The following is a 27,853-nucleotide window of genomic DNA, read 5'->3' as shown; positions in this document are numbered from 1 at the left end:
TTGACATGCAAATTAAAAAAAAATAGGTGAATCATTTTAGTTAATTAACGATTGACAACATGTGAGATTTAGTAAGGTTGCCGGGCTATAAGGAGGTGTTCAACCAGATGGGGTTCATATCGGGAGTACGGGGCATTAAGCAGCTTTTGAGATAGAGGGACCCGTGAATATTTTGGTCTTTTTGGTTGTACATTTTTATTGTAGGAAATCTGGTAGCGGTAATTTTTAATCTTCTTGACCAGAAAAAATCAGTTTGCATAATATATATTAGTACATAAAACGGAGAATGGAAATGATGAATGTGTCAAAGAGACAACAACCCGACCATATTACCGACAACAGTAAAATAGAATATATATGTCAGCCCTTTCCTGACAGAATAAAATGGTCCGATAATAGCATTTTATGATTTATAGAAATCGTTTATAACTAGTACCTGAGGTTTTCAGTAATAATGTAGCCTTTTAAATAAAGGCAACAGTATTATACCGCTGTTCAAAACTCATAAATCCATGGACAAAAAACAAAATCGGGGCAACAAACCAAAACCGAGGGAAACGCATTAAATATAAGAGGAGAACAACGACACAATACCAAAACGCAACAGCACACAGAAACGGACCAAGCAACAGACAATACACCACGAGAATAACAAATATAACATCAAAACCAAATACATGAATATGGGATAGACAAGTACCGTGCCACGTCTTATCTCAAAAATAAGAGAAAACAGAAACGACTCAACGTTAAAATGCAACACACACACAGAAACGAACAATATTATAACAATGGCCATCTTCCTGACTTGGTACAGGACACTTTTAAAGGGGAATAAAAGTGGTGGGTTGAACCTGGTTTTAAGGCATGCCAAACCTCGCACTTTAATGGCACAGTTAAATATAACATTGAAATGAAAACAAAATATTACAGGACTACAATACAAATAAAAAGCAGAACATAGTAGACAAAGAAAAGCATGATTAATAGATAACAAAAAGCATCAGGTTTAAAATTCAATACGCCAAAAACGCTCGTCATTTAAAACGACTATACACATGGAAAAAAGTATTGCAACACCAAATTGAAATCGAAAAAAACACTCTTTATTTTTTTGTGATATAATTTGGTAAAATAGAACTAGTTAAACATAATTTAAGTATCACCTGAGTTTAATTAATAAATATCGACTCGATAAGTTTTTATCTGCACATGCAGTTATTGTACCCGTAAACAGCAAAACAGGTGTTTTTATCCTCATTGTTTTCAAAACTTAAAATGACCAAGTTTTTAAAGTTATGTGATTGACACCTTGTAATGGGTCCCTGACAACTCTTAACTGCAGCAAGATGGCAGATTATCAGCATAAGAGAAGCAGGGATGCCGCGTTAACAACTGCAAGTATTGTTGGTCATCACCATTCCACTATAAGTCGTTTTGAGAATAAAAACTGGCAATAAACGCTGTTAAAGACCTTCCGAGATAATGAAGACCCCTCATACCATTTGCTAGAGAAAATCAAGCATAATGAATGTTGGTCAGAGGAAAACCCATTGCATACAAGACAATCCTAAAAAGAGAGTGGTGGTCATACAGGAACTTTTTAACAAGAACTGTTCGAGATCAACTCATCGCTACTGGTTATCGTGCGATAAGACCATTTTGGAGAACTTTGCTAACGAACAGACACACAATTTTCCGTATCCAATGTAGTGCAGAGCTCGCCAAACTTGGAAATTAGCATCGTGGGATAGATCCAATGTTCAAACGGAATTCGGTTCATCTTCCTTGGCCCGATCGTAGCCCGGATCTGAACCATATCGAGCATATATGGGACACTATTAGGCGGAAAGTGCGCGAAAGGACACCCCAGTTCAAACACATCATGAAATAAACAATGCCCTTCATCAGAAATGGTTGCTGCTACCTTAGCAACTAATTAGTCGATTTATGGCAGGAATCAGAAGACGTTAAGATGCGGTTATCCGTTTGAATGGATGCTGCGCACAAACTACTAATTCTTTGGCGTATAACGATCAACCATGATGTGAACAGTCATCTGAAGACTAATTTTGAAATGTCTGACATTATAAAGTTGGACTACAGTAAAAGTTGTAAAATGCATTTTTTGTACAAAAGACACTTCATTTTGTTATTGAAATTGTGGTTATGCAAATCTTTTTTTTTCAAACATTTTTTGTTCGTTTCAATGCCAATGTTATCATAAACTATGTGTCAATAATATTATACACATATTTTATTATATTTCATCCAAAAAAAGAGGCTGATTTCCAAGTTTTAAAAAATCAAGGTGTTGCAATACTTTTTTCCATGTGTATATATGGTATTAGTTTTTGTCATTGATGAAGGCCGTAGGTTGCCTATAGTAAAAATGTGGCTTACATCGACTTTATTTGTATTTCGCGTTGGTGGATAGTTGTCTCATTGGCAATCATACGGTTTATTACCACATCTCCTTATTGTATATACCTGAATAATCCAGTCGTAATATTCCACTGACCAACGACTATTTCATTAACCCCGTAATTAGGAGAGCCTCAACTACTCGGGATGTTTTTTTTTATATAGTTTCCGTTCTCGAGCGAAAGTCCACATCAGTAAACAAAATAAAACTGGGATCCTCTAAACATGCAATTTTTGTTTTGCTTTTTAACATGCATTTGCTGTAATTAATGGATTAAAATTACTTAGGTATATATTCCATATGGAGGTACTCCGACTTACAAGAGGATTATACACCGAAGACGAACCCGAGCGCCATCTGTCTTCATAATGATCGTTAGCATAATACAACGATGACATTTAACACTTCGACATTTCACACATCCATCGACAATTCACGAATCGACAAGTCACATGTTACAAGTTACAAAACATCAATATACAAAAAGACAATTTACCAATAAAGAATTTTGAAATGTACAAGTTACAAATTGACAATTAACAAATGAAGAAGGTTGAATTTTAATACAAAGATACAATTTACAAATCGACAATTTACGAATGAAGCATTATGAAATTGCACAGTTACAACTGAGACTACTATAACACAGTTATAGTAGTCTCAGGTTACAAGTAACAAACTGACAATTTACCGATTAAGAATGTTGAAACTACAAAGGTGCAAGTTACAAATTGACAATTTACGAATTAAGCATTATGAATTTCACAGTAACAAGTTACAAATTAACAATTTACGAATGAAGCATTATGAAATTGCACAGTTACAAATAACAAACTGACAATTTACCGATTAAGAATGTTGAAACTACAAAGGTGCAAGTTACAAATTGACAATTTACGAATTACGCATTATGAATTTCACAGTAACAAGTTACAAATTAACAATTTACGAATTATCAATTTAGAAATGACACAGTTTCAAGTTACGAATTGACAAGTAACGAATTAAGAATTTTGACCTTGTTGGCTTTCCATATATATTTCGTTTACAGTTTGATTCAGAAGAAAAACCGACAAAGCTAGATAAAAACAATAATTATCTAATTACTACCACAATTTTATATTGATAAGTATCGTAATTTTCTTTGTTATTAATAAATGTTATATGAGTATTGCAAACCTAATCTTTAATTCTATTCTATTTTATGGAAACTTTTAGAAATTCAAATGTGACGTCACTTTGTGCTTTGATCTCGTCGGCTAACTCGGCTGTGTTTATTTATGTGCTGGTTTAGATTGCTTTATGCATACGTTTTTTTCTGTAGCTAGTCACCACTTCGGTGCTATCATGCATATCTATTATATAGTCATTTTTATAAATTTACTGTTTGCAAAAGTATGAGTTTTTCTAAATAATTAGAATGTTCTTATATCCCAGGCAGATAACCTTAGCCGTATTAGGCATAACTTTTGAAGCTTATATTATTTGTGTTTTCCTCAGTCCTATATGTTCTCCTATTTATTTGTATTGTAGTCCTGTCATGTAATATTGTCATTTTAATCATATTTAACAATGCTATACATGCGGAAGTTTTGGCTAGGTTTGACCCACCATTTCGTTTATTAAAATATCCTGTACCATGTCAGGTAAATGGCCATTGTTATATTATAGGTAGTTTATGTGTGTGTTACTTTTTAGTGTTGTGTGTTGATGTTCTGTTGTGTCGTAGTTCTCCTCTTAAATTTGATGTGTTTCCTTAAGTTTTAGTTTGTAACCCGGATTTTTTTTCTCAATCGATTTATGAATTTCGTACAGCAGTATACTACTGTTGCCTTTATTTATATTATGTTGTAAATTGTCTATTAGATATTTATATTTTGTAAATCCAATAAGCTGTATTTGCTTATCCAAATAGTTTTATTAATGCACAAATTGGAAAATAACACTTATATATTGAAAAATAATCTCAATCTTGTGATGTGAATATAAATATATGTCTGAATATTAGTGGCTATAACGTGCAAATGTTCATACCTGTTCAAAGTTTGATTGTGTACATTTCATGCAGTAATGAAACGTAAATGCTTGAAATATCCTTTATTCATATACTGATCATTGAAGAACATTCATTCCTGACAAATCCTATACTTCTTTTTCTCCATGTTCCATATAATTAGTAGTTCGAATTCAAAGGAATAATACAATACATTACTCAAGAAGGTCGTACTTTGAGATTATCTTCAAGAAGTTTGATCATTTCCAAACTTTTTGATTTACGGGCTATGTCTAATGGTGAGCCATTTTTCGAACAAAGACTTACATCTGCATTCGATGCAATTAAAAGCCTTACAATTTCAGTATATTTCTTATGATTTTCATATGCATTTACACCTGAACTAAATGGATCAACACAGCTTAAAGCCACATGTAAAGGTGATTGTCCATCATATGTTCTACACTGTGATACGTCAGCATTCTTCTGAAGTAACAGTTTTACTGTCTTTGTATGTCCACGTGTACATGCCACATATAATGGAGACTCTCCATACATGTCACACTTAGAAACATCAGCATTGTTCTGCAATAACAGTTCCACTACAAATGCATGCCCTTTCACACAGGCCAGAAACAACGGCGTCATCATCCATTGGTTACAGAGAGAAGTATCAGCTTGATTCTGTAATAACAGTTTAACTATATCGCTATGTCCTTGATCACAGGCATCATGCAAAGGAGTCGTTCCCCATACGTCACTCTTAGAAATATCAGCATTGTTCTTAAGTAACAATTCCACTGTATCAGTATGCCCTTTATAACAGGCTTGAAGCAACGAAGTTGTTTCATGTGAGTTACAATACTGAGAGACATCAGCACTGTTCTGAAGTAACAATTTCACTACAGCCGTATGTCCTCCTCTACATGCCAACAGCATTGGAAAATCTCCATTATTTTTACTAAGATTGGCATTTGCTTTGTTTTGCAGTAGCATATTAACTATATCTGTGTATCCTCCTTGACAGGCCTCGTGCAGTGGAAACTCTCTATAATTTGTATCCTGAGAGACATTAGCATTGTTTAGCAATAATATTTTCACTGTATCTGTGTGTCCTCTTTTACAAGCAACATAAAGTGGAGATTCCCCATCATTATTACCCTGAGAGACATTAGCATTGTTCTGTAATAACAAAGAAACTACATGAGTTTTTCCTCCATCCGACGCCTTGTATAAAGGTGTCCTGCCGCTTCCGTCTACCTTATTCACGTTACATTTAACATAACAAATGAGAAACATAACTAAATCATAGTAACCACCTGATGCTGACTCTATTAAAGGTGTTGTATTGAAAGAAGTCTTATAATCATATTTTCTTACTTTGCAACCTTCTGTATCAAGCTCCTTAAGCAAAGTTTTTGCCTCATCATTCCCTTTAAAAGTGTCAATCAATTTATCAATGAATGACTGATATGTCAACTGTTTATTATGAAATGTACTTGTTATGATAAACTCCTTTAAGTCACACAACAATCTTTCAAAATAATCTAGTTCTTGATCTTCCGATAGTTTAATTAAATCATCATTTGTTTGCATTTCCGAGATTGATTTAAATATAAAATAGTCACGAATAAATGTTGAGGGAGCATGATTTATAAAACATTCTGTGAGTTTCTGGCCACATATTACAGCCACCATTTTATAGATTTTGTCATGTATCATTCTGTACTCTGTTCCTCTTCCTTTTAAATAAGTACCATCTAATGTACTAAAACAAGATTTTAAATGACACATTGACGTTTCTTTTGATAAATCAACTTCAAACTCTTTAACAATGGCCTCAATTTTGCCTCTCTTTTTTTCTGGAGCTGAGTTTGATTTCAGCCATTTGGTATCAAATCCATCATCAAATAAGACACATAGAACAAGAACATAGAATTGTGATGTGTTTGTTACAATAATGTGATTGATATTCTTTTGGATACTGTCCACAGGAGCTGTAAACAGTTTGATGACTTCTTCGGATGTTTTGTCTTTTGACAACTTACAAAGCAGCGGAAAGAAATCAACGTTCTCCATAACTTGCACTATACTGCCAATTATATCATCTGGAAGGTAATTTTGCATCATTAGCCTTTGTTCATCTGGAAGAAGACACAACTCTGTTGATAGTAGATTGCATTCTTTTCTAGTGAGAAATGTAATTAGTTGAAACTGTGATTCTTTGTATATATGCAGTCTACAAGAAACCAGTAACTTAGAACCTGATATCTCTGAAATAGCGTCGTCATTTTTAGTGTCTACACTTTTGAATATTTTTTCCATTTTTTCTGAGTAATCTCGCCACGTTTGTAATGTCTGTATATTGATTGTTTCCTTTCCACATATGTCATCTACAACGAAAGCTTGTTTTTTGTTTCCATTATAATAGTTTATTATATCTGATGGTCCTGTTAGAACAGGAATTATCTCATATCCAGACCTGTAACGTAGATGTAAGGCTGCATGGTGTATGTTTGAAGATTTACCACAACCTGAGCTTCCTGTGACAATGATACAGCCGTTTGAGATTGAAGATCGGAGTATGTGTTGTGTTGCTCTAGTGCAAACAAAGGATGATTCGTCTTGTTCCCATTCGTTTATTTCTTGTTCATGTTGTGCTACAAAGAAAAAGTATCATCAAGCTAAGAAAGCGTAACAGTTTCTAGTGAAAATGACAAGAAAACGTTCCTTTAATTAGAGGTGTACATTATGATGAGTATGTCCTGCTTTACTGATTTAAACTAAACACACGTAGAGAGTGTTCAAGGTGCCTCGCGGGTCTAAATCAAAATTTTGATTTAATATAGGATTTTGCTATACTTTTCTTCAAATGAACTTTATCTTTTGTTTGAAAATAATTATAAAAAATATAGGTCATCGATGAGTTAAAAAGACATTTCAATTTCAATGCCAAAAAAAATGGCATTTTTGCACCAAAGGGAGATAATTTGGAACTTTTTTAATGATACTAATGTACATACATTTTAAATGTCATCTGGGGCCAACACATATTGATTTTTTTGAATGATTTTTGAACAATATGATAAGATAACAACTCATAAAGGTAATAAATAAAATTTGTAATGAAAAATAACTGTTCAGTTTTTATCTGAAATTGTTATACCCTCGAACCTTCTTAAACCAAAGGTTATTCAACATATAAAATAGTTTTTGTTCATTCGGTTGACTCTTCCAGACATGTAATTCAACAATAAAAGACATGGATGAGAGACACCTATACAGGTCTAATCTTAATATTGAAACTGGCTAACTAATACTTATTCAATTAAGTGCATATAATGACTCTTGAAAATATGACCACGTCTATATGAACCATGCGAAGAGAAGACTGACTAGTGTTTTCCAAAAAAAATTACCGACGAGATGGTGTCAACTTTCAAAACTAGTCGAATACGTGGACTCATGGAGAGATCAAGAAGTCTTAACGGATAAAAGAGGGAGGAAAGATACCAAAGGAACAGTTAAACTCATAAATCTAAAACAAACTGACAACGTCATGGCTAAAAATGAAAAAGACAAACAGACAAACAATAGTACACATGACACACCATAGGAAACTAAACATGAGCGCCTCTTTAGGGAACTGGAGGCCCTCCAGACAAAAAAAGAGTTCCAGCTATTGGAAGAAGCCACGTCAAATACTTAGCAATAGGTTCAGCTCTCAATACAAGAGAAACTGATACAATCATGAACGTCGAATTGTAGACTCACAGATGAGTATTTTGTTTTAATGGACGATGAACTCGACACTTGCAACTTATTAATAATTGTCAGTTGGTTTTAGATTTACGAGTTTGACTGTCCTTTTGGTATCCTTCGTCCCTCTTTTATTAATAGAGGCTTGTCTAACCGAAGTTATCTACTTGTATTGTTGTTCATCTGATGAGTTAAGCCTTTTTCAACTGATTTTTATAGTTCGTTCTTATGTTGTACTGTTATACCACTGTCCTAGGTTAGGGGGAGGGTTGGGATCCCGCTAACATGTTTAACCCCGCCACATTATTTATGTAGGTGCCTGTCCCAAGTCAGAAGCCTGTAATTCAGTGGTTGTCGTTTGTTTATGTGTTACATATTTTTTTTTCGTTCATTTTTTTTTTACATAAATAAGGCCGTTAGTTTTCTCGTTTGAATTGTTTTACATTGTCTTATCGGGGCCTATTATAGCTGACTTTGCTCATTGTTGAAGGTCGTACTGTGTCCTAATTTTTGTTAATGTCTGTGTCATTTTGGAGTTTTGTGGATAGTTGTCTCATTGGCAATCATACCACATCTTCTTTTTTATATATTAATATAGAAATGACAATGCAACTCGAATATCGCCTTATCTTATCGAAAAATCAAAGACCAGAAAAAACCTAGGAAAGCGGAATCTGAAACATCTCTGATTAGACTGAATTAAAATAAAGCAAAACTGTAAAAAAAGAGGTTATACTCAAAAAAGCTTTAGTTGGAACGAAAATCCGCGCCTGTTGTGCGAGGAAAGGCTGAATATTAAGAAAATTGGAATCTTTTTGAAATCAATAGAAGCTACAGCTGCAGCAGGCAAGGCACATGTCATAGAGTACGTTGAAAGCCAAGCACTGGTTTTTTTCTCGTAAGAAACGAAGATTTCTTCGATAGGCATTTTGACACGACTACTGTTTAGGAAGTGACTGACCTACAAGATAAAAATAAACCCCTTTATAATTAACTAGGCCATGATTCACTACATTTCGTGTCATATGAGGCATTGCAGTTGTTTTACAAACAGCTGATGTCTTGCCTGCAAGTGCTATGTCACAGGACGTTACAGTTGTTCAAGATCAGAGAACCGGAACGTGGGAACAAAAACAGGGCGTATCAGTGAAGATTCCTGTTGAACACAAATCAACTCCCGTGAATCGAACTCCCGTGAATCGAATTTCTACACATTGTCGTTACGGATACTAACAAACAACATGTATCGGAGGCGATACATTGAAAGTTAGTTTTAAGAACGTTATAGATGTTTAACTGTAAATGATTTGTCATAACTGCCTAATATATTTTTTGATGTTTGTTTATCGTGTGCAATTTGTGTACTTGCTTGACACAAAATCATTCTGCACAACATTTAAACTATGAGTTCAAACATTGTAATCATTGATTGTTAGGTATGTTTTTATAAGGGCTGCTAGGTAGATAAGTTTATGCTAATTGGAGCACATTCTTTAAATAGAGTAATTATTTTCATAACTATTATTACTAGTAGTTACAAGTTTCAGATTTGGAACATATAGACCTCATGATTATGTAGACCAAAGTCAGCCAAACATGACATTGACATGAGGGCATCCAACACCGACAACCCTAAAACAAAGCCAATCAGTAATAGAATATTTCAAGTTAATGCCAAGTAGCTTTTTTCTGGCTTTTTTTCTGACTCTCTTTCCAGTATAAACCCATTGTTGTCAAATTAGAATGTGGACTTGAAACACGAGGTTGTTCCAGAATATTCATCCAGATTAAGAACGATACTGGGTTCAATGTTGAGACTAAAGTCACAACAACTACCAATAATGTTTGAACCAAGGTTCATGTCTCATTCTGAGGCTAAATTCAGTGTTACAAAGGTTGTGAAGTAGTCTGGAGACTCAAGAAAACAAATTCTTTATTTCCGACACAATACCACGTTTGTAAATAAATCTATAGCGTTCCGAGCCAATTGAATAGAGCAACGCATACAACACCGTTTGTTAAAAGAAAATGATGCAATTCCACCACCGAGAGAAGTTGATAATGCTGTACATGCCTGAGCTAAGGAATGTTCGAGTAAACCACACACCACTTTACTTCATATCACCAGAAGATTACCATCTTCAAACATTGTCCAACGTTCCCATAACGACCTATCGGCTTAAATTAAGACACAGAAATCAGCGAATTACCAAGAGCGGGGTGTATTGTGCAAACCTACTACCCTTTGATATGTGACAACAGGGGCAAGACTATCATGATGACTGCCATCATTGACGATCATAGCTACTGGTCTCTTGCTTCGGTCTTATTCTTCATTCTTTTTGAAGTACAAAATACGCTACAAAACTATAATATCAACATATGCTGGGAGAGAAGTCATTTTTCGAAAAAAAAGGTTTCGTCTGTGAATCGAAACATGGTAATATTTGATTATATTTCTAATAAAAATGACACAATGTATTATACTTTGTTGTGAGACCTCAGCAGAAATATTCTACCGATTGAGGAATATCACCACATTTTATACCTAATAAAGGCATACTACGTTCTTGACAGGCGCCTATACAGTTCAAACTTGGGTAAATAGTAACAAGAGGGACTAGCAATATTAAACCTGCACCATGTTCCTTTTGAAATCAACGTAAACATAACAAACATTTTGTCTACTAGACAACCATAAACGTTTCAAAAAGGTTTGTGATCCGAGAAAATTACAAAAACTCCGTAACGGAAGATTTACATTAGATGTTGATAAGACTGAAATGTCAAATAAGGACAAAATGATCATGAACTAAATAAAACTCAAACGGGTAGCACTACTACCGTTCAGACTGCCAAGACAGTCGTTGCAAAAAAAACAAGTCAATGAAGCTCTTCGTCTTTCCAATCTGTAAGACACCAGTCTAAGTAGGAACCCAGTAAAGCGATGACACTTTATAAATGTATGTGTACGATTCTAAACAACAGTCAGCTGAGTGAGTTTACTCCACCGTTGGACGGTATATGCCATTATTTTGTGTATATCCCCCAAAGACACCCAATTAAATCAGGTTTGATTTTTCCGACAAATGTTACGAAATTTCGCTAAACAGTGCTAACAAATTGCGACTTAACCAATAATCTCTTGGAAACACTCTTGAGTTTCAGGAAAGAAATGGATACAATTAAAGACGTTTTACTGTTTTGTTGTCAGAAAAGACCATCTATGATTTCTATAGCATAAGTACCACGAAAAAAAATAGAACCTTGTCGAATAACGCATGAGGGTTCATTTTTTTCAAATTGACCGTCATCCGCCGTTTGCTACACTTGGACTCATAGAACAGCTCATGCACCATTACTTGGTTGGGCAACCAGAAGACAAACATTAGGCAAGCAACTTCTATTTCCACGATGGACCATAGAAAGAGATCGGGTCGTTGATCAAGATGACGATCTAGAACCATCCAATCAAAAGCCATGTTAAATAATAACAAAAATTTACAACAAAATGGTAAAAAAATTATTCCTAAATGGGTCAATTGACCATTTTGTCATGATGACTAATTTGTAGATCTTACTTTACTGTCCAATTGTTTTGTTTATAATTTATCTTTATCCATCATAAAATTTAAAATAATAACCAACACTGCAAAATATTCTTCAAATTACCAATTCTATGGCAGCAACCCATCAACCGAATGTCTAATGTGTCTGAAATATTCAAAGCAGATATATCTTGACCTGATGAACATTTTTAACCAAAGAAATATCTGCTTTGAATTTTTCAGACACATTAGACAACCTGTTGATTGGTTGCTGCCATAGAATTGGTAATGTTTTTTGCAAATGCTATAGTTTTAGAGATATACGCCAAAAATCGTATTTAATCCCAATGTTCTAGTTTTAGCCATGACCGCCATCTTGGTAAATAGTTTGGATCATCGGATACATTTTGAAATTAAGATACCATAAGTACGATTTAGGCAAAGTGTGCTTTAATTTGGCCGAGCAGTTTCCGAGGAGAAGATTTTTGTAAAAGTTCACGGACGACAGACCACAGGAGCCTAGTGAAAAAAAACCTACTTGGTCCTTTTAGGCCAGGTGAGCTAAAAAAAGCATTCATCTCTATACAACAACTGGATTATGATAAAGTTTTGATTAGCCATACCTCGGATATTTTCGGGTATATGATGTTCGTCTTTTTGTTTTATTTCTGCCTCCAGGTTTTCTGAAATAACAAAAATGTATTAATCGATACACAAACATATTTTGTATTATTCTGCAATAATTTCTTCCGATAAGTACCACTGATAAGTTTGGCTTTTTTTCTATTGTCTTTCATTTTGTGCTTTGTAAACAGAGTGTACGTATCCTATTTTGTGTGTCTGTTAAATTATTATTTGTTTTATAGTGAAAACGATAATATTAAAATGTTGACTTTTTTTGTTTTTCTACATTCCTTATTATTTCTGTTTGTCTTGCTAACACATTTATGTCTATATGATAGAAATTTATACAAATGTCAAACAAGTGAAAGGTTGAGCAATCTTTAAAACCAGGTTTAGTCCTTCATGTTCTACATCAGGAAATGCACAAACCAATCAGGAATTTTAAAGTTGTTTTCCAATCGGTCGATTTGATGGAGCTTTTAATTTTGGCATTTTATAAAGGAATTTCCATTTTGGATTTCCCTTTGAGTTCGGTATTTTTGTTGTTTTACTTTTTTGGACAGCTTTCAAAACACCATAAAACACACAATGTAAGGTGCGAAAACCAAAAAACATATAAAAAGTGACCTAGACTTTCGATCTTGTAACTCGAATGTCATTGCAAAATACCCCATGAGATTTAACTTTTGGTTTAAGTGTTATGTCAAGGATAAAGGTCAAACTAACAATATGACATTGGGTCCTATTTAAGGTTCTATGACCTGTTGATCATTGTGAAGAGCCTGTGTGTCGATCTGCGACTAAAGGTTTCCGAGATTAAGTGGTCAACTGACATCGGTTAATTGCAGAAGAAAATGATACTGCGAGCTACTGCTCACTGATGATACCCCCGCCGCAAGTGGATAATATTAATAGTGTAAAAATATGCAAGTGTTCGGTAAACAGGAAGTTGTCGAGTGATGAATTTGAAAACGCATCACACGGTATAGCTGACTTATATAGATCCTGAAACCAAATTTCAGAAATCCCTGTATTGTAGTTCCTGGGAAAAATGTGACGAAACTTTTCAACTTGGCTATCATGTGTAAAATCATACAAGTGTTCGGTAAACAGGAAGTTGTCTCGTGATCAATCTGAAAACGCATCACACGGTATAGCTGACTTAGATAAACCCTGAAACCAAATTTCAGAAATTCTTGTATTGTAGTTCCTGGGAAAATGCGACGAAAAATATTCATGGGACGGACGGACTAACGGAAGGACAGACAGAGGTAAACCAGTATACCCCCCTTTTTTAAAGCGGGGGTATAATAACCCTACATAGGCGTCGTCGATGTTTTTGTTCTTAATGTAACGAAATACAATGAACAGAGCCTGAACTGATTGAAATTATCAACCGCAAGATCCTAGTTGCATACGATAAATGGTTTTTAGTTTACTTGGCAACCAAATTGTGAAAACTGCATAAACCTAACAGGTATGTTTGAATAGTTTCGGATGAACATTTAAATATTTAAAAATCACCGGGTAAGGTATTTTTGACATGGAAACAAATTTTGAACTGATTATAAAAAGTTTACAGTTACGTTAACGAAGATAAGTTTTGACGAAACACATAATAATTATCAATATTTATATTGTCATATGATATGTATTAGAAATTAAAATCCAAACAATAGATGAATACTTACTGATTTGTTCTAAATGCAAACGTGATACCTGAGAAATATAATAATATGAAGACTGATTATTAGTGTAATTATAATAACAATATAATTTCATTGCAACATCAAAATGCTGATAACAACTCGCCGCGATATAGACTTTTTGTGTTAATGCGGCGCAAAGCAACCAACACTCAAGCTGATAACAACTTGGATGAAAGCACATCCATGAACACAACGCTTTCGGTAGATTTATTGGCCAAGTGGTTGTGGAACGATTGAACTAGATGTCGGCAAATCTATTTGTTGTTCTTATTGTCGTTAGGGTAGTACGTTATATTTTATATTAAGGATTCGTCACTGTTTAATTTATGGTAGGTAAATTATGCCAGGCGCATATAGATGCAATCCCCTAGTTTAGTTAAGATAAATCAGTTCGAATATTTTGCATTGAGCAAAATGGAAGATATGAGCTACAGATTACCACATGAGATATCATTCTGTGTTTAAGACATCTAAGAATATGACTTATTACACGATTTAAGTTGCTATGCGCATACCAATGTGTGCCTCGAGTGACTTTAATGACCGTATGTGTTTACCGTCAATTAAAATGGGGTCTTTAGATGTAGATTTTCGTGAAGCCATGTTGTTGCCTGTCTTATAAATATCAGGTTTTTTTTTAAAGATTTATAACAATATTCTTATGTTCACTAAGGTACATGTAGCACTACAGTCTAGCACTGATTTTTGAAGATATTTTTTATCACATAATTTTGAAGTAAATATTATTCTGCACAATGAAAAAAAAAACCTAAGTCATTATCACATCACAACAGGGAGTAATGAACTTATGTAAATAAAAGCACATGGTAACTAATCTAAATATAGGCTAGGAGGGCTAATATGTCAATCATCTGCTGATACCAGTGTCTGGCTGTTAATCCCTGACCACAAGATAGATTATTGTGTTTTATCTCATTGTATCATGTGTATGGCAACAAACCTTATTTATATTACATGAAAGTTAACAGAGAAAAGGGAAAGATATGAAAAGGAGAAAATCTAAAGGGAAATAATCTAACCAAAATGAACAAAACTATATATATATATATATATATATATATATGGATAAGAATGTGAAAGTATCTTTGAAAGCCTCTGACAAACTTTTAATGTTATTACTACAAGCAAGAAGAATACGTCTCTGAATCATCTGTTAGGATTTTAGGCATTTTAACAAACTTTAAGTTTATGTGAAATTTATTGATTCCATAAAACTCTAAAATCATGTGTAACAGTCTATTTTCGGGCAGGGTAAGGTCTTGAATATTTTTTTCGGAACATGTCTTGTATTGCAGAATTTTAATGTTCTAGCTTATTTCATAGTGATAATATTGATTATATGCAGCTGGTCATTCTTGTTATTCTCTTATTTTAGATTGTCTGGACAAAGGCGGAGCTTTGTCCATATTCAATCACTACATCACAGATGTTGGTCAAATCTGTGACGTAAAACTCCCGCCAAATGCGAAGTTACTGATGGTCATTTTAAACATAATGCAAAATTTATAGTATTAGAGCATCAAAAACACAAAGTGTGTGATTATATAGATAAATTAATGGTGTCAGAACACTTTTGGGGTGTTCTTAGTGGAATTTATCTATGTATCTATGTAGCATTTATAACGGTTATTATGGGGTAAATCAGTTTTTATTTCATTTCTAAGAACAATTTTTCATGAAAATTGTAAGCAAAAAAATTAGATAGAAACTTTATGGGTACCCCTTTTGGTTTGACTTTGATATATGTGATTAAAGGGAGTATTATCTACAATACTGTGTCCCAGTTTTTTGATCATTTGTTTCTAAATGAATTTATAGGTGTCCAATGAGGAGAGGCGAAATGAGGTTTGGCACCAAGCAGTTAAATCAATATATCTTCTTACTGGAGGCATGTATAAAAAATCGTAGTTTGTGAAAGGTTGATTAGAGTGATGAAAACAAATTTTCACTACCATTTGACCTGAATGTGCTATTTTCATCCAAGTTGGAAAACCATTTTTTGGCAATTAATGAGCTTTATTTTGAGATTAATCATACCAAAAATAAATGTATCTACAGATTAAGAAGGAGTAATATTTCTGCTTTTAAATGAGTAAGAGATTTTAAACATCCATTGAGTAGTTTTCGAGAAATTAATCTTTAAAGACTGTTGGTTCGAGTCAGAAAAATCTGACTGTATTGCTACCTTAATAATGGTATTTTATAAAACGTAATGTTTGCAGGCATGTATAATGGTCAACTTTTAATGAAACTTGAAATAAAAAAAGAGTTTAATCTTGATAGACAATTCCAACGATTTTTTCAGGAATGGACATTTTAAAATTAGATACCTTTGTTATTATAATGTAAAACACATTCTAAATTTACCATCCTTCCTTATAAAGTGTTACTTACCTCTTTTATTTCTTGTTGCAGTCTGATAAACTGATTATCTGTCTCTGTACATAATGTCTGTACATATTCACCCAAAATTTGTGTCTGCCCACTGATTTCTTGCACTATTTCCAAACCTAGTCTTGTTCCACTCAGAAACGCATGACCTGTACAGACAAATCAATGCTTTTATAAATATTTTATATTGATTTGTTACGACAGAAATGCTGAAAATATACGTAATGGTGGTCTGTGATCTGTTTGTTCGTAGTGTTTTATGATATGTAATTAAAGTAAAAGCAATTTGCAGTTTTTAACCAATCGTCCATCTTTACAATATACTGCTTGTACTAAGTTAAATTTTATAAATTTTTGATGAAAAGCCTTCAAGAAAATGTACAAATTAACTATGCTTTAAAGAATGTTCCCATGAGCTATGTCTTGATTGCACATTTACACTTTAATAACTTAAAAATCACCCAATAAAGGGAAAATTTCAGAGTTTGTATGAAAGAGTTTACACAGAGCACACAATTTGCGAATAGTTTTAGCCAATAAATAGATAAATTAAAAGCATACTTCCTATATGCATATCATTTTGTTCATGATTTTTATCTTTATTACAAAAAAAAAAGACAACAATTTCTTTATCGATAAAGATTTTGAATACTTTTGCTTTCTTAATTGGTTTTTATCGTCATCTGTTTATTCCTGTACGAATAGTGGTATATTGTAAACGAAAATGTAATATTTTGTTTAAATACATAAAAGCATTCTTTGATCTTGCAGGGTTAATAAGTGTTATCGTTCATGCAATGACTTTATTTGAATGTTATACAATGTTGTACCATTGGATGCCCATCTATTTAGTTCGACCAATATTCTGTTTTCCTCTGTGTGGCTCAGCTTGAGGTTACTTATAAGCTGTCTCATCAAGTTAAAAGAATCAGTATATTTTGTAGCAGTCCATTCTGTAAAGTCACAATGTGACCAGGGATTACGTATGTTTGATCGTAGCTATTAAAAAAAAATATACATATTACCTTCATATTAATAAATCCAAAGAATAAGTCCAAAATGTATACAAAAAGTAAAATCAAAAATACTTTATAAGGCTAAACCTCTCAATACAGTTGCATCAAATTTAATAATATTGATAATGATACATGAACAAAACAAACAGCCGAAATAGGTAAATAGGTAAAATAAACATCATAAAAGGTAAAAGGTCGTATTCGGAAGGTCACATTAGTGAAAAGGGAACGGGATTTTAGTTACGACACAAGGAACATATCCGATATCATCTACATACATGACATTACAGATATTCCATAACGGTCAAATAACTCGTGATGGCGTCCTTAAAATTTACGAAGTCATGATTTAAGCTTCCCAATGCTTCACTATTGGGACGCTGTAATTATCTCTTTTGTCGTAAAGTTTTGTTTTCAACCTACACTCATAGCAATTTCTAGATATTAATTATACCATTCATTTGGACCATACCATTACTTATCTTCGATATTTGAAACATCAACAAATTAAAAATTTAATAAATTTCATTTTAAACCACCGCATCTTGATCTCGGTGTCCAAGGCAATATGATATGCATGCATACAGTTTTGCGACGTTTTCGTTGTTGCGACAATTGCGACTGGAAAAATGGTGGCAAACAATACTTGTCTTTTAAATTTAGATTGCATTTTTCCTATTAAACGTTTTACGAAATAGTTATAATAAATCTCACATTGTTTAAACTGCTCAACAATCGCAAAACTAATTTTAATTCTATAACACTTCGAATTTTGCAGTATGAAAAATAACATAAAAATCTTACTTATTTCTTAAAACGCTTTTCAGTGTTTAAAAAGAATATTTTTAATAATAACATACGCTTTTGTCGTTCATCTACAAAATAATTTATACATAACTTTTAGCATGTGGTACGCGGGTGTTCCATGTGGATTAATTAGAATTAATGTTGGTATCTTTCGGATTTATGTAAAACTATTACTTTTAATATAAGAGAAGTAAAAAAATCAACGACAAAAATAAAATTCACTTACACAATTTATTATGTGTCTATGGAAGTTTTCATTGAAACCAGATTTGTATTCTAAATACTAAGGATTTTCTTATTCGAAGCATAGATAACATTAGCCGTATTTGGCACCACTTTTTAGAATTTTGGTCACCAACAATCTTTAACATTGAACTTGTTTGGCTTTCTTTACTATTTTAATATGATCGTCACTGGTGAGTCTAATGTAGACGAAACGAACGTACGGTGTATTATATTATAAACCTGTCAAAATGTCATATTGTAATGTTTATTTGTGTATTTCTTTGTCCTAAATGTTCTTGCATTTATTTGTACCGTAGTCTTGTCATGTAATGTAGTAATTTTAATGTTATATTTAAAATTACCATTAAAGCGCGAGGTTTGGCTAGCCACAAAACCAGGTCCAATCCATCATTTTCCTGCACCAAGTCAGAAAAATTGCCATTTTTATATTATAGTTCGTTTGTGTGTGTGTTATATTTTAGTGCTGTGTTTCTGTTGTGATGTAGTTCTCTTATATTTGCTGTGTTTCCCTAAGTTTTAGTTTGTAATCCGGATTTGTTTTTAATGGATTTCCTGTAACTGTGTAGTTTGTACATTTGTGATATGCCTTTTTCATTTGTATTTGTAATTCTTGAGTTCATGTCAATTCAACATTTGTATATTCATCTTTATGTGCTACATTTGTGGTATATGTTTATTGATTACAGTAACTTGTGTATCACTTAATTGTATATTTGTAATTTGTAATTTGTAGATATCAATTAACATCTTTCCTTTTGTGTTATTTGTAAAGGTGTATTATATTTGTAAATCGACACTGATTGCAAATAGGGTGATTTGTTAATTCGATATTTGTACATTCATTTTATGCTACATTTCGTATTTTGATAACAAATGGCGCAGTTAGTTAACAGTTTCGAAGTATAGATAACGTGGATAAAGACATGTACATATTTTTCAAGTATACTCAATAATATTGAAGTATAGAAACCATTTACGCTCTGTGACAGGATTATTATTGATATGTCGGACCAAAACGAAAACTATAACTCTGTTCTTTATTAGTGGCCAGATAGGAAAAATAATTAGAGGGGGACACCTCAATTTAGGGGATTGGGCTGGGTGTTACTTGTCATCCTTTGGGAATTACTTTGCCGAATGCACTTGCCAAGTCATGGCCTTTTTTTTTTAAAGAAAAACATTGAAAATATACCCTGTTTTAGACACGCTCATAAAATGTAAACCCTGTTCTAGACATGTCCAACAAATGTAAAGAGGAAAGGATGGACGTATTCAGGACGTTGGAACTGGACCTTTGATTGCATGAGAATTCAGCATTTACCCCTATCAGGATTAATGAATCAATGATTTAAATTTTCGATACCCGGGAAGTGGTGTTTTATTTTTTTCGGGAATTTGGGATGCAGTGTATAATTTTCGAGGATTCAATTATTCTTTTAAAAGCAAATATGAGGACAGCTTCAATTTTGTTTTAATTAGAAACAAGAGTGCACACGCTAAAATTTCTCGCCTTCTTTACTTATCATTGATATTATGTTGATAGTTCTAAATATAAAGCTTAATTACAACTGTCACATAAACGTAACAATGACCAAGTAAAATAAACATTGCCCAATGAACCATGAAAATGAGGTCAAGGTCAGATCAATCATGCTAGGCAGGCATATACAGCTTACACTTTCCATACAACAAATACAGTTGACCTATTGCTTATAGTTTGAGAAAAACAGACCAAAATACAAAATCTTAGCACTGACAATAAACCATGAAAATGGGGTCAAAGTCAAATAAAACCTGCGTGACTGACATTTAGATCATTAAAAAATTCCATACACCAAGTATAGTTGACCTATTGCATATAGCGCTAGAAAAAAAACAAATTCAAAAACTTACTTTTCACCACTGAACCATGAAAATGAGGTCAAGGTCATATGATATCTGTCAGCTAGACATGTACATCTAACAATCATTCCATACACCATATATAGTAGACCTATTGCATACAGTATACAAAAACCCAGACCAAAACACAAAAACTTAATTATAACCACCATGAAAATGAGATCAAGGTCAGATGAAAACTGCCAGTTGGAAATGTTCACCTTTCAGTCCTTCCATACACCGAATATACTAGACCTATTGCTTAAATATCTAAGATATGGACTTGACCACCAAAACTTAACCTTGTTCACTGATCCATGAAATGAAGTCGATGTCAAGTAACTGTCTGACGGGCATGAGGACCTTGCTAGGTACGCACATATCAAATATAGTTATCCTATTACTTATAATAAGGGAGAATTTAACATTACAGAAATCTTAACTTTCTTTTTCAGTAGTGACTGAACCATGAAAATGGGGTCAAGGACATCAGACATGTTACTGACGGAAACTTCGTAACATGAGCATCCATATAAAGCATCCAGTAGCCGTCGCCTCCGTCTCCCTCGCCGGATCACTATCCTATGCCAAATTTTCTGCGACTGCAGTCGCAGGCTCGACAAAAAACCAACAAGCTAACTAAATATTACTAGTATGTCATATACATATACATATTCATGTCGATACCTGTAACTTGGCATTGCAAAAGGTCATGTTTTTCTCTGGCTGTTTATGACGTCTTTACACTAAATTCATTGGATGTTGGATGTGTACGGATTGATAGTTTAGTCTTAGATGCATGATTTTTTTTATTAGTTGTTAGTGGCTTTGAACACTAGCAGTCAAATAACTGCGAGTACTCTCAGATCTGTTAATTGCGTCTTTGTGTGTCTGGATGTAAAAGTACCCGGCCACGTCCACTTGTATTTTTGTCCATCTGATGAGTTAAGCCTTTTTCAATTGATTTTTATAGTTAGTTCTTATGTTGTACTGTTATACCACTGTCCCAGGTTAGGGGTAGGGTTGGGATCCCGCTAACATGTTTTACCCTGCCACATTATTTATGTATGTGCCTGTCCCAAGCCAGGAGCCTGTAATTCAGTGGTTGTCGTTTGTTCATGTGTTACATATTTGTTTTTCGTTCATTTTTTTTTACATAAATAAGGCCGTTAGTTTTCTCGTTTGAATTGTTTAACATTGTCATCTGGGCCTATTATAGCTGATTATGCGGTATGGGCTTTGCTCATTGTTGAAGGCCGTACGGTGACCTATAGTTTATAATGTCTATGTCATTTTGGTCTTTTCTGGATAGTTGTCTCATTAGCAATCATACCACATCTTCTTTTTTTTTATATTTGAAGTTTTTTTTCATCATCCAACAAACGAATGAATAGTATAGATATGGCTCTACAGTTTTGAAAACCGTATGAAATTAGGTTTATATTCGGATACAGAAAAGATGAAACTCTACACAATTATAATTTTCTTAGCAAAAAGGAACAAACATATGTTAAAATATAAATAGAGTGTTTAAGTAAGAAATATTAAGAAATTAATTGTCCACTTAATCATATGTTAATTTAAACTGAAGGTTTAGTTTTTTTGTGTCACGCGTCCTTACATTTTGTTTATTGTTGGTTGCTATATCAAGACTATTGGCACATGTCTAGTGTACATACAGGTCGAAAGAAACAATTGTAATTTGGCATAAGTTTTTCAATTTCTGAGACCCCAGCATCATTAAGGAGACATTATCTAGTACCTGGTTCAAAGAAAGGGATATCGCTAAGTGTTATCTTTAGAGGTAAATATTGGTATTTCCGAGGTCTAACTCACTATCAAGGCGTAATTATACGTAGATCATTTGACCACCTTATTTCAGTCATTATTACTGATTTCTATTTTCTACTTTGGTAATTTTGATTTAAATAGCCAGTTTTAATACATGATTAAACAAAAAGAGTAAATTTATATGTTAATTTATATTTCAAAACGTAATGAAAGTATGTATACACTAATCGAAATATACTTAACTTCCCACATTTTATATTTTATTTGATTAAAAAATAAAACAAAATAATACTTTTTATTTATCGGAACTTCAATGTACCAACAGATACTGCGCAGTTACATAATATAAGACTAGGATATTATTAATGTAATATGCATTTTGTCTAAAGTATGTCAATAACTTAGTATCTATATTATTATTTTCATCATTCTTTTTATTATTTTTTTTGGGTAAAAATCCAAACAAAGGACAACGAGAAACACGTGAATATAGGTATACCTCTTTTGTACATCCCTCCCTCAGAACAAAACCACAAATCAAGCAATTAGAGACATCAACTAACCCTGTCACAATAATTGATAATAATAAAAAAAAAAGAAACGATCTAAAATTAACAAGTTCACTCTATGTAGTATATGTTCTTTTAACCTCTAGATTTTGTTTCACTATCAATGAAACATACACAATAATCGCAACCTATTCACTTCTTTTTGCTAACTTTCACGAGTTTACGCCTTAGGAATGTCACCTATGACTGTCTTTGAGATATATTTTGATATGATATTGAGATCATCATTTGAGCAATTTTTTCACCAATCGGCCGGACTAATAGTTGTAATAGGTCTTAATAAGAATTGATATTATTTTTTTTTAACTTTGCCATAATTATTTATATTTTAATTGATTTCAACAATTGAAAAAATAAAAGTATAGGGCTTTCTTTGCAAAATTGTCAGATTTGTATACATTATGCATAGCAAATTCAATTTTTGGGTATAGAAATAAAACAAAACAATATAATTTTGAGATAAATTTAAGAAAATACCTCTAACACTGTGCTTTCATAAAATAAAACGAAAATGCGGGGCGTCGAGACTAACTTTCTTCATACTGAATAACACATTTCTTAATGAAAGATATAATATCAAAGTTATCACACCTTATAAACAAAGTTTTCAAAAGTTAAATCAAACAACAAATATTTTTTTTTGTATTTCAGGACTGCGGAAGAGAACCGATCTACCTTTAACTAATACATGTAATAGTTAAGAACAAAATGTACAAAAGGTATGTATTTTTTTTTAGCATGTTCATCAACTTATTTCTTAATTACTCACATTCATCACTGTTTTATAGCCTGACATTTTAATTATGTTGAATAGTTTTACTGGACTTTTTGAACCAAAAATCGTATTGTTTGAAACGATTGATAATAGTTTAATCAGCGTAGCGATATGTACTACGACACGGGTAGTTCTACAAAGAATGAATGTGTTTAATGGAGCCATGGCTATTAGTTAATTGTGATTTAACTTAACTTAAAGAGAAATATTGGAGTAGGATTAAAAATTATTTGAAGGTTTTTTTTTATAAACCTTTTTATCAATTGTTAAATAAAATTGAGAATGTAGCGAGAAATTCCCGCACCCGGAGGCGTCCTTCAGCTGGCCCCTAAACAAATATATACTAGTCCAGTGATAATGAACGCCATACTAATTTCCAAATTGTACACAAGAAACTAAAATTAAAATAATACAAGACTAACAAAGGCCAGAGGCTCCTGACTTGTGACAGGCGCAAAAATGCGGCGGGGTTAAACATGTTTGAGAGATCTCAACCCTTCCCCTATACCTCTAACCAATGTAGAAAAGTAACTGCATAACAATACGCACATTAAAATTCAGTTCAAGAGAAGTCCGAGTCTGGTGTCAGAAGATGTAACCAAAGAAAATTAACAAAATGACAATAATACATAAATAACAACAGACTACTAGCAGTTAACTGACATGCCAAATCCAGATTTCAATTAAACTGACTGAAAGATTATGATTTCATCATATGAACATCAGGCACAATCTATTTCAGATTGGGCTAGTACCAATGTGGTCGATCAATCTAAATTATCTGGTGTACACGAATTGATGCGTTAGAGCGTTGAAGTTAAAGACAGAAATTTCGATGACAGCCAAAATCCAACATATCATTGACAACTGTTGGAATTTTTTTAATTATAGAATAAAGTATAGACTGGTATCTCTACTTACCAGTTTGGCATCAGATTGTATAACTACTGGAAATCTGTCAATGTTAACAATGATTCCAAGCAGAGCAGATGAGTCACAGGAATCATCAAATGCTGTGAAGTGTGCCATGTGTGTCTGGAGGAACAATTTTGATAAATCCACAGGACTTTTAATTTTGTAATCATATAGAGCTTTGGTTCTTCCAAAACTAGTTTTGTTGTTGTTTATTGCTTCATAATTAAGTATTGTGTTAGTAGGAGCATATCTCTTTAAATGACTGCCATATATTTGCTGATGAACTTTCTTCAATCTTGTGAGAGAATAACAAAGTTTGGTAACAACAGGAAGCACAAATGTTCTTAGTACTGGGGATATTATTGTGTGAAGGCAAATGCCAACAACTAACCATCTCTTTCTACTGTCATTTAAATCATTTGGAGTTCCTTAAAAAAAAATGAAGATTTTTAAACAATTTTTAAAAACACATATAATTCAAATTGCTTCACATTAGATAGTTAATGTATTTGGCATTCTACATACGTCATTTTATTATCATTAGTTTGACATTTAATTTCTTGGTTATGTTACCTTATATACCGTTATTTTAATTTGCTGATTTTTTTTGGAAGTTTTCTTTGAATCGTGATTTTTCGATTTGAGGCAAAAGTTGTTTACCGATGCTCAAATATCTTAAAAATGATAAATTAACTTATATTATTTTAGTTATATAGTTGTAGGAAATCTGTTGTAATCAAATAGAGATTTTAGTAAAATTATTTCAAAAAATCTAAATCACGCCGCATCATGAAAAGGAAAACATGGTAAAAGTGTGAACTAATTAATGATCAAATCTTCAACTCATCTGCATAAACATATTTGAAAAGACTAAGATGATAAACCATATTCTAATGCACATCTTTGACTTCATCGTAAGGTCATTGGTTTTTTAAAAATTACACCTATTCTACAAAATTGATTTTTAAGGCAAAAATCCAAGGTTAATATCACTCATTCATGTAAAAATTGTGATGATTAATGATTTATTGAAGTGTGCAAACTGTATCCCAATTGAATTTTACTGACTCCATTGAAGTTGGATTAAGTTTCAATAAGTTCGTACCTAAAACTTAAATTCACCCCGCGTTCCAGAGGGAGACACAATTGCACCCTTTTTGTGCAAGATTTGTTGTCAGTTTATTTCTAATCTATGAGTTTGACTGTCCCTCTTGTCATTTACCTATCACACCAATTGTTCCAAAAAGTACTTACTTGACAGGTTAAATTTTATCTTCAAAACAAAATATAGGAAATAAGGGGGAAGAGTCAGAGAAACTTCACAAAACACTGAACATGGCTTGCTTTGTCTACTATAACAGAGAGATCATGTATGGTATACAAGGCATTTTTTATAAAGTGTGTTTGATGTGATTTATCGTTTTATTTTGCCATTTGATTATGGACTTTCCGTTTTAAATTTTTCTCGGAGTTCAGTATTTGTGTACTTTTTTTTAAGGACGAATATTTTGCTTTCCCCTATTAGTCTTTGCTGCATTGGCATTTATTAAAACAAAAAAAAAGAAAGAATAAAGTGTTACGCTATCCTGTACCATTTTGAAAATTGCACACGTAGTTCCATTGTATATAAGTAATTCTAACATGACGTCCTTCAAACGCTTTGAGTACACACCCGTGGTAAAATATGAATATATTGCATTGGCTGTTCCGATCGTACTCCCACGTCATATGTTTTTTTATGAATGAAGTACCCGACGTCATAGAATGATGACGTTATAATTTAAGCATTTTACGGGAAAATACACGCTTTTGATATCGAAAATCATCACAACAATGAAACGTAAACAAACGATGATAAAATGTGGTATAAGCCCATTTTTTATATACATATAAGACATATAAATAAGTTATCATTAAAATTCATCCTAATCTATCTAAATAAGTGTTGTAAATAGTTTGAGCATGTCACTTATTCTGTTTCCTCCGTTCTTTTACGCCAATCTAAAAGTGCGTTAATTTGTGGGAACGGCAAATAATGGCCTCCACCTAGAGCGCTTCAATCCAAAAAAAATGCCGTATTTGTCCTATTAGAATCGAAATAATTCATGGGGGCTTGAATATATCTAGATTTTACCACTCGCTATCGCTCAGGGTAAAATATTTGTCATAAAGGGCCAACCCGTGGTAAAATAACGATATATTCAAGCCCCCATGAATTATTTCTTAAATAAACTGCTCCGGACGTTAACAAAGCAATTTTTCACTCTTTGTAGTTCTGTTAACACACGTACGCATCCTTTCACCTAAAGTTTCCAAAATTATCGTTTCAAATTAAGTTAAGAATCAAATAGTCTTTAGCTACTTGTCAAAGGTTTTTTTTATGTTTTTAACATAAGGTGTACAAAATATAGCAAACAGTTCTTTATACCTGTACTTCTTGGTACTTTTTTCTTTATTTCTTCTATTTGTCTCTGTAAATCCGGTGGTATATTTCGTTTCAACGGCCTAGGTTCTGTAGGTTCGGTCATTTTGTGTTGAGAAATATACTATTTATTCTTTATCCTAGTTGTCATATCTGATTATGCATTCCGGTTACACAAAGAATTGCATTCTATTAGACGGTTCTTTTGTTAGAATAACTGCAAGGAGAAAAAAACAAGGATTAGTAATCTCAAGAAGATAAATAGTTGATATGAAAAATACATTTTTAACTCCGTTTCCGTTGGCACCAATATGCGGACAAATCATACATTTTAAACTTTTCGTGACTAGTCTAGAAATTTACGACTTTTCTTTAAAGATATCATTGGTAAACAGTCTGAAACCGGATAATTTAAATGAAAGGACAACCAAGCACTATTGTTTGAGCTGTAATGCTAAGGGGAAGCCCCTCCCCATTTCTTATAAAAAAGGAGATGTAAACAAAGTTTTTGTTATTCTCTTTTTTAAGTCGTTAAAAAATGCATAAGTGAAAATGAAGTCGTTTACTTGAAGATTAGTAGACTATACAGAAGAGGTTTTTGTTTACTTCTTTCTGGAAAGTTTCCCCACTCAAGCACACACACATTGATGAATTTCACTCCTACAAACATCATGTTTTTAAAAAGCATAAAAAAGAAAATTAGGAAATTATAGGATATCTTTCACATTCTTATACTAAATATAAATAAACTCATCATAGATACCAGGACTAAATTTAGTAAAAACAGCAAATATAAATATTGGCAAACTTTTAGAGCAAATGATCACACATTTTTAATTCAATTCGAAAGATATATTGAAATACAAAGAAAATATAGTATTTGTCCAGTAAGTATAGATTATAAAAATTTAACCATTTTTTTTGTAAAAATTAGAACTCAATAATAAAGGTAGAAAGTATC

The 27,853-nt window shown here is 32.8% G+C and overlaps 1 protein-coding gene across 1 annotated transcript; it reads right to left on the bottom strand.

Moving 5' to 3' along the window:
- Positions 1-4,637: 4,637 nt before the first annotated feature.
- Positions 4,638-26,998, bottom strand: LOC134695295 (uncharacterized). Its single transcript, XM_063556518.1, has 7 exons — positions 26,899-26,998; positions 24,477-24,898; positions 17,301-17,469; positions 16,474-16,619; positions 14,041-14,068; positions 12,349-12,408; positions 4,638-7,078 (listed from the first exon to the last, which is right to left on the bottom strand). Exons 1-7 carry the CDS (start codon positions 26,996-26,998, stop codon positions 4,638-4,640), a joined length of 3,366 nt encoding a protein of 1,121 aa, XP_063412588.1.
- Positions 26,999-27,853: the final 855 nt, after the last annotated feature.

The sequence above is a fragment of the Mytilus trossulus genome, chromosome 13 (assembly GCF_036588685.1).
Source record: "Mytilus trossulus isolate FHL-02 chromosome 13, PNRI_Mtr1.1.1.hap1, whole genome shotgun sequence".
Classification (NCBI taxonomy): domain Eukaryota; kingdom Metazoa; phylum Mollusca; class Bivalvia; order Mytilida; family Mytilidae; genus Mytilus; species Mytilus trossulus.
The sequence above is the reverse complement of the archived record's forward strand: the minus strand, read 5'-3'. Positions and strand labels throughout refer to the sequence as shown.

Bases quoted from the DNA above. Each gene is read 5' to 3' on its own strand.
- LOC134695295 (XM_063556518.1), bottom strand. From the start codon at position 26,998: ATGACCGAACCTACAGAACCTAGGCCGTTGAAACGAAATATACCACCG. The intron at 24,899-26,898 runs GTATAAAGAACT...TTTTTTTTTAAG, and splicing joins AAAAGTACCAAGAAGTACAG to GAACTCCAAATGATTTAAAT. The intron at 14,069-16,473 runs GTAAGTAACACT...TATATTTCTCAG, and splicing joins TGCAACAAGAAATAAAAGAG to GTATCACGTTTGCATTTAGA.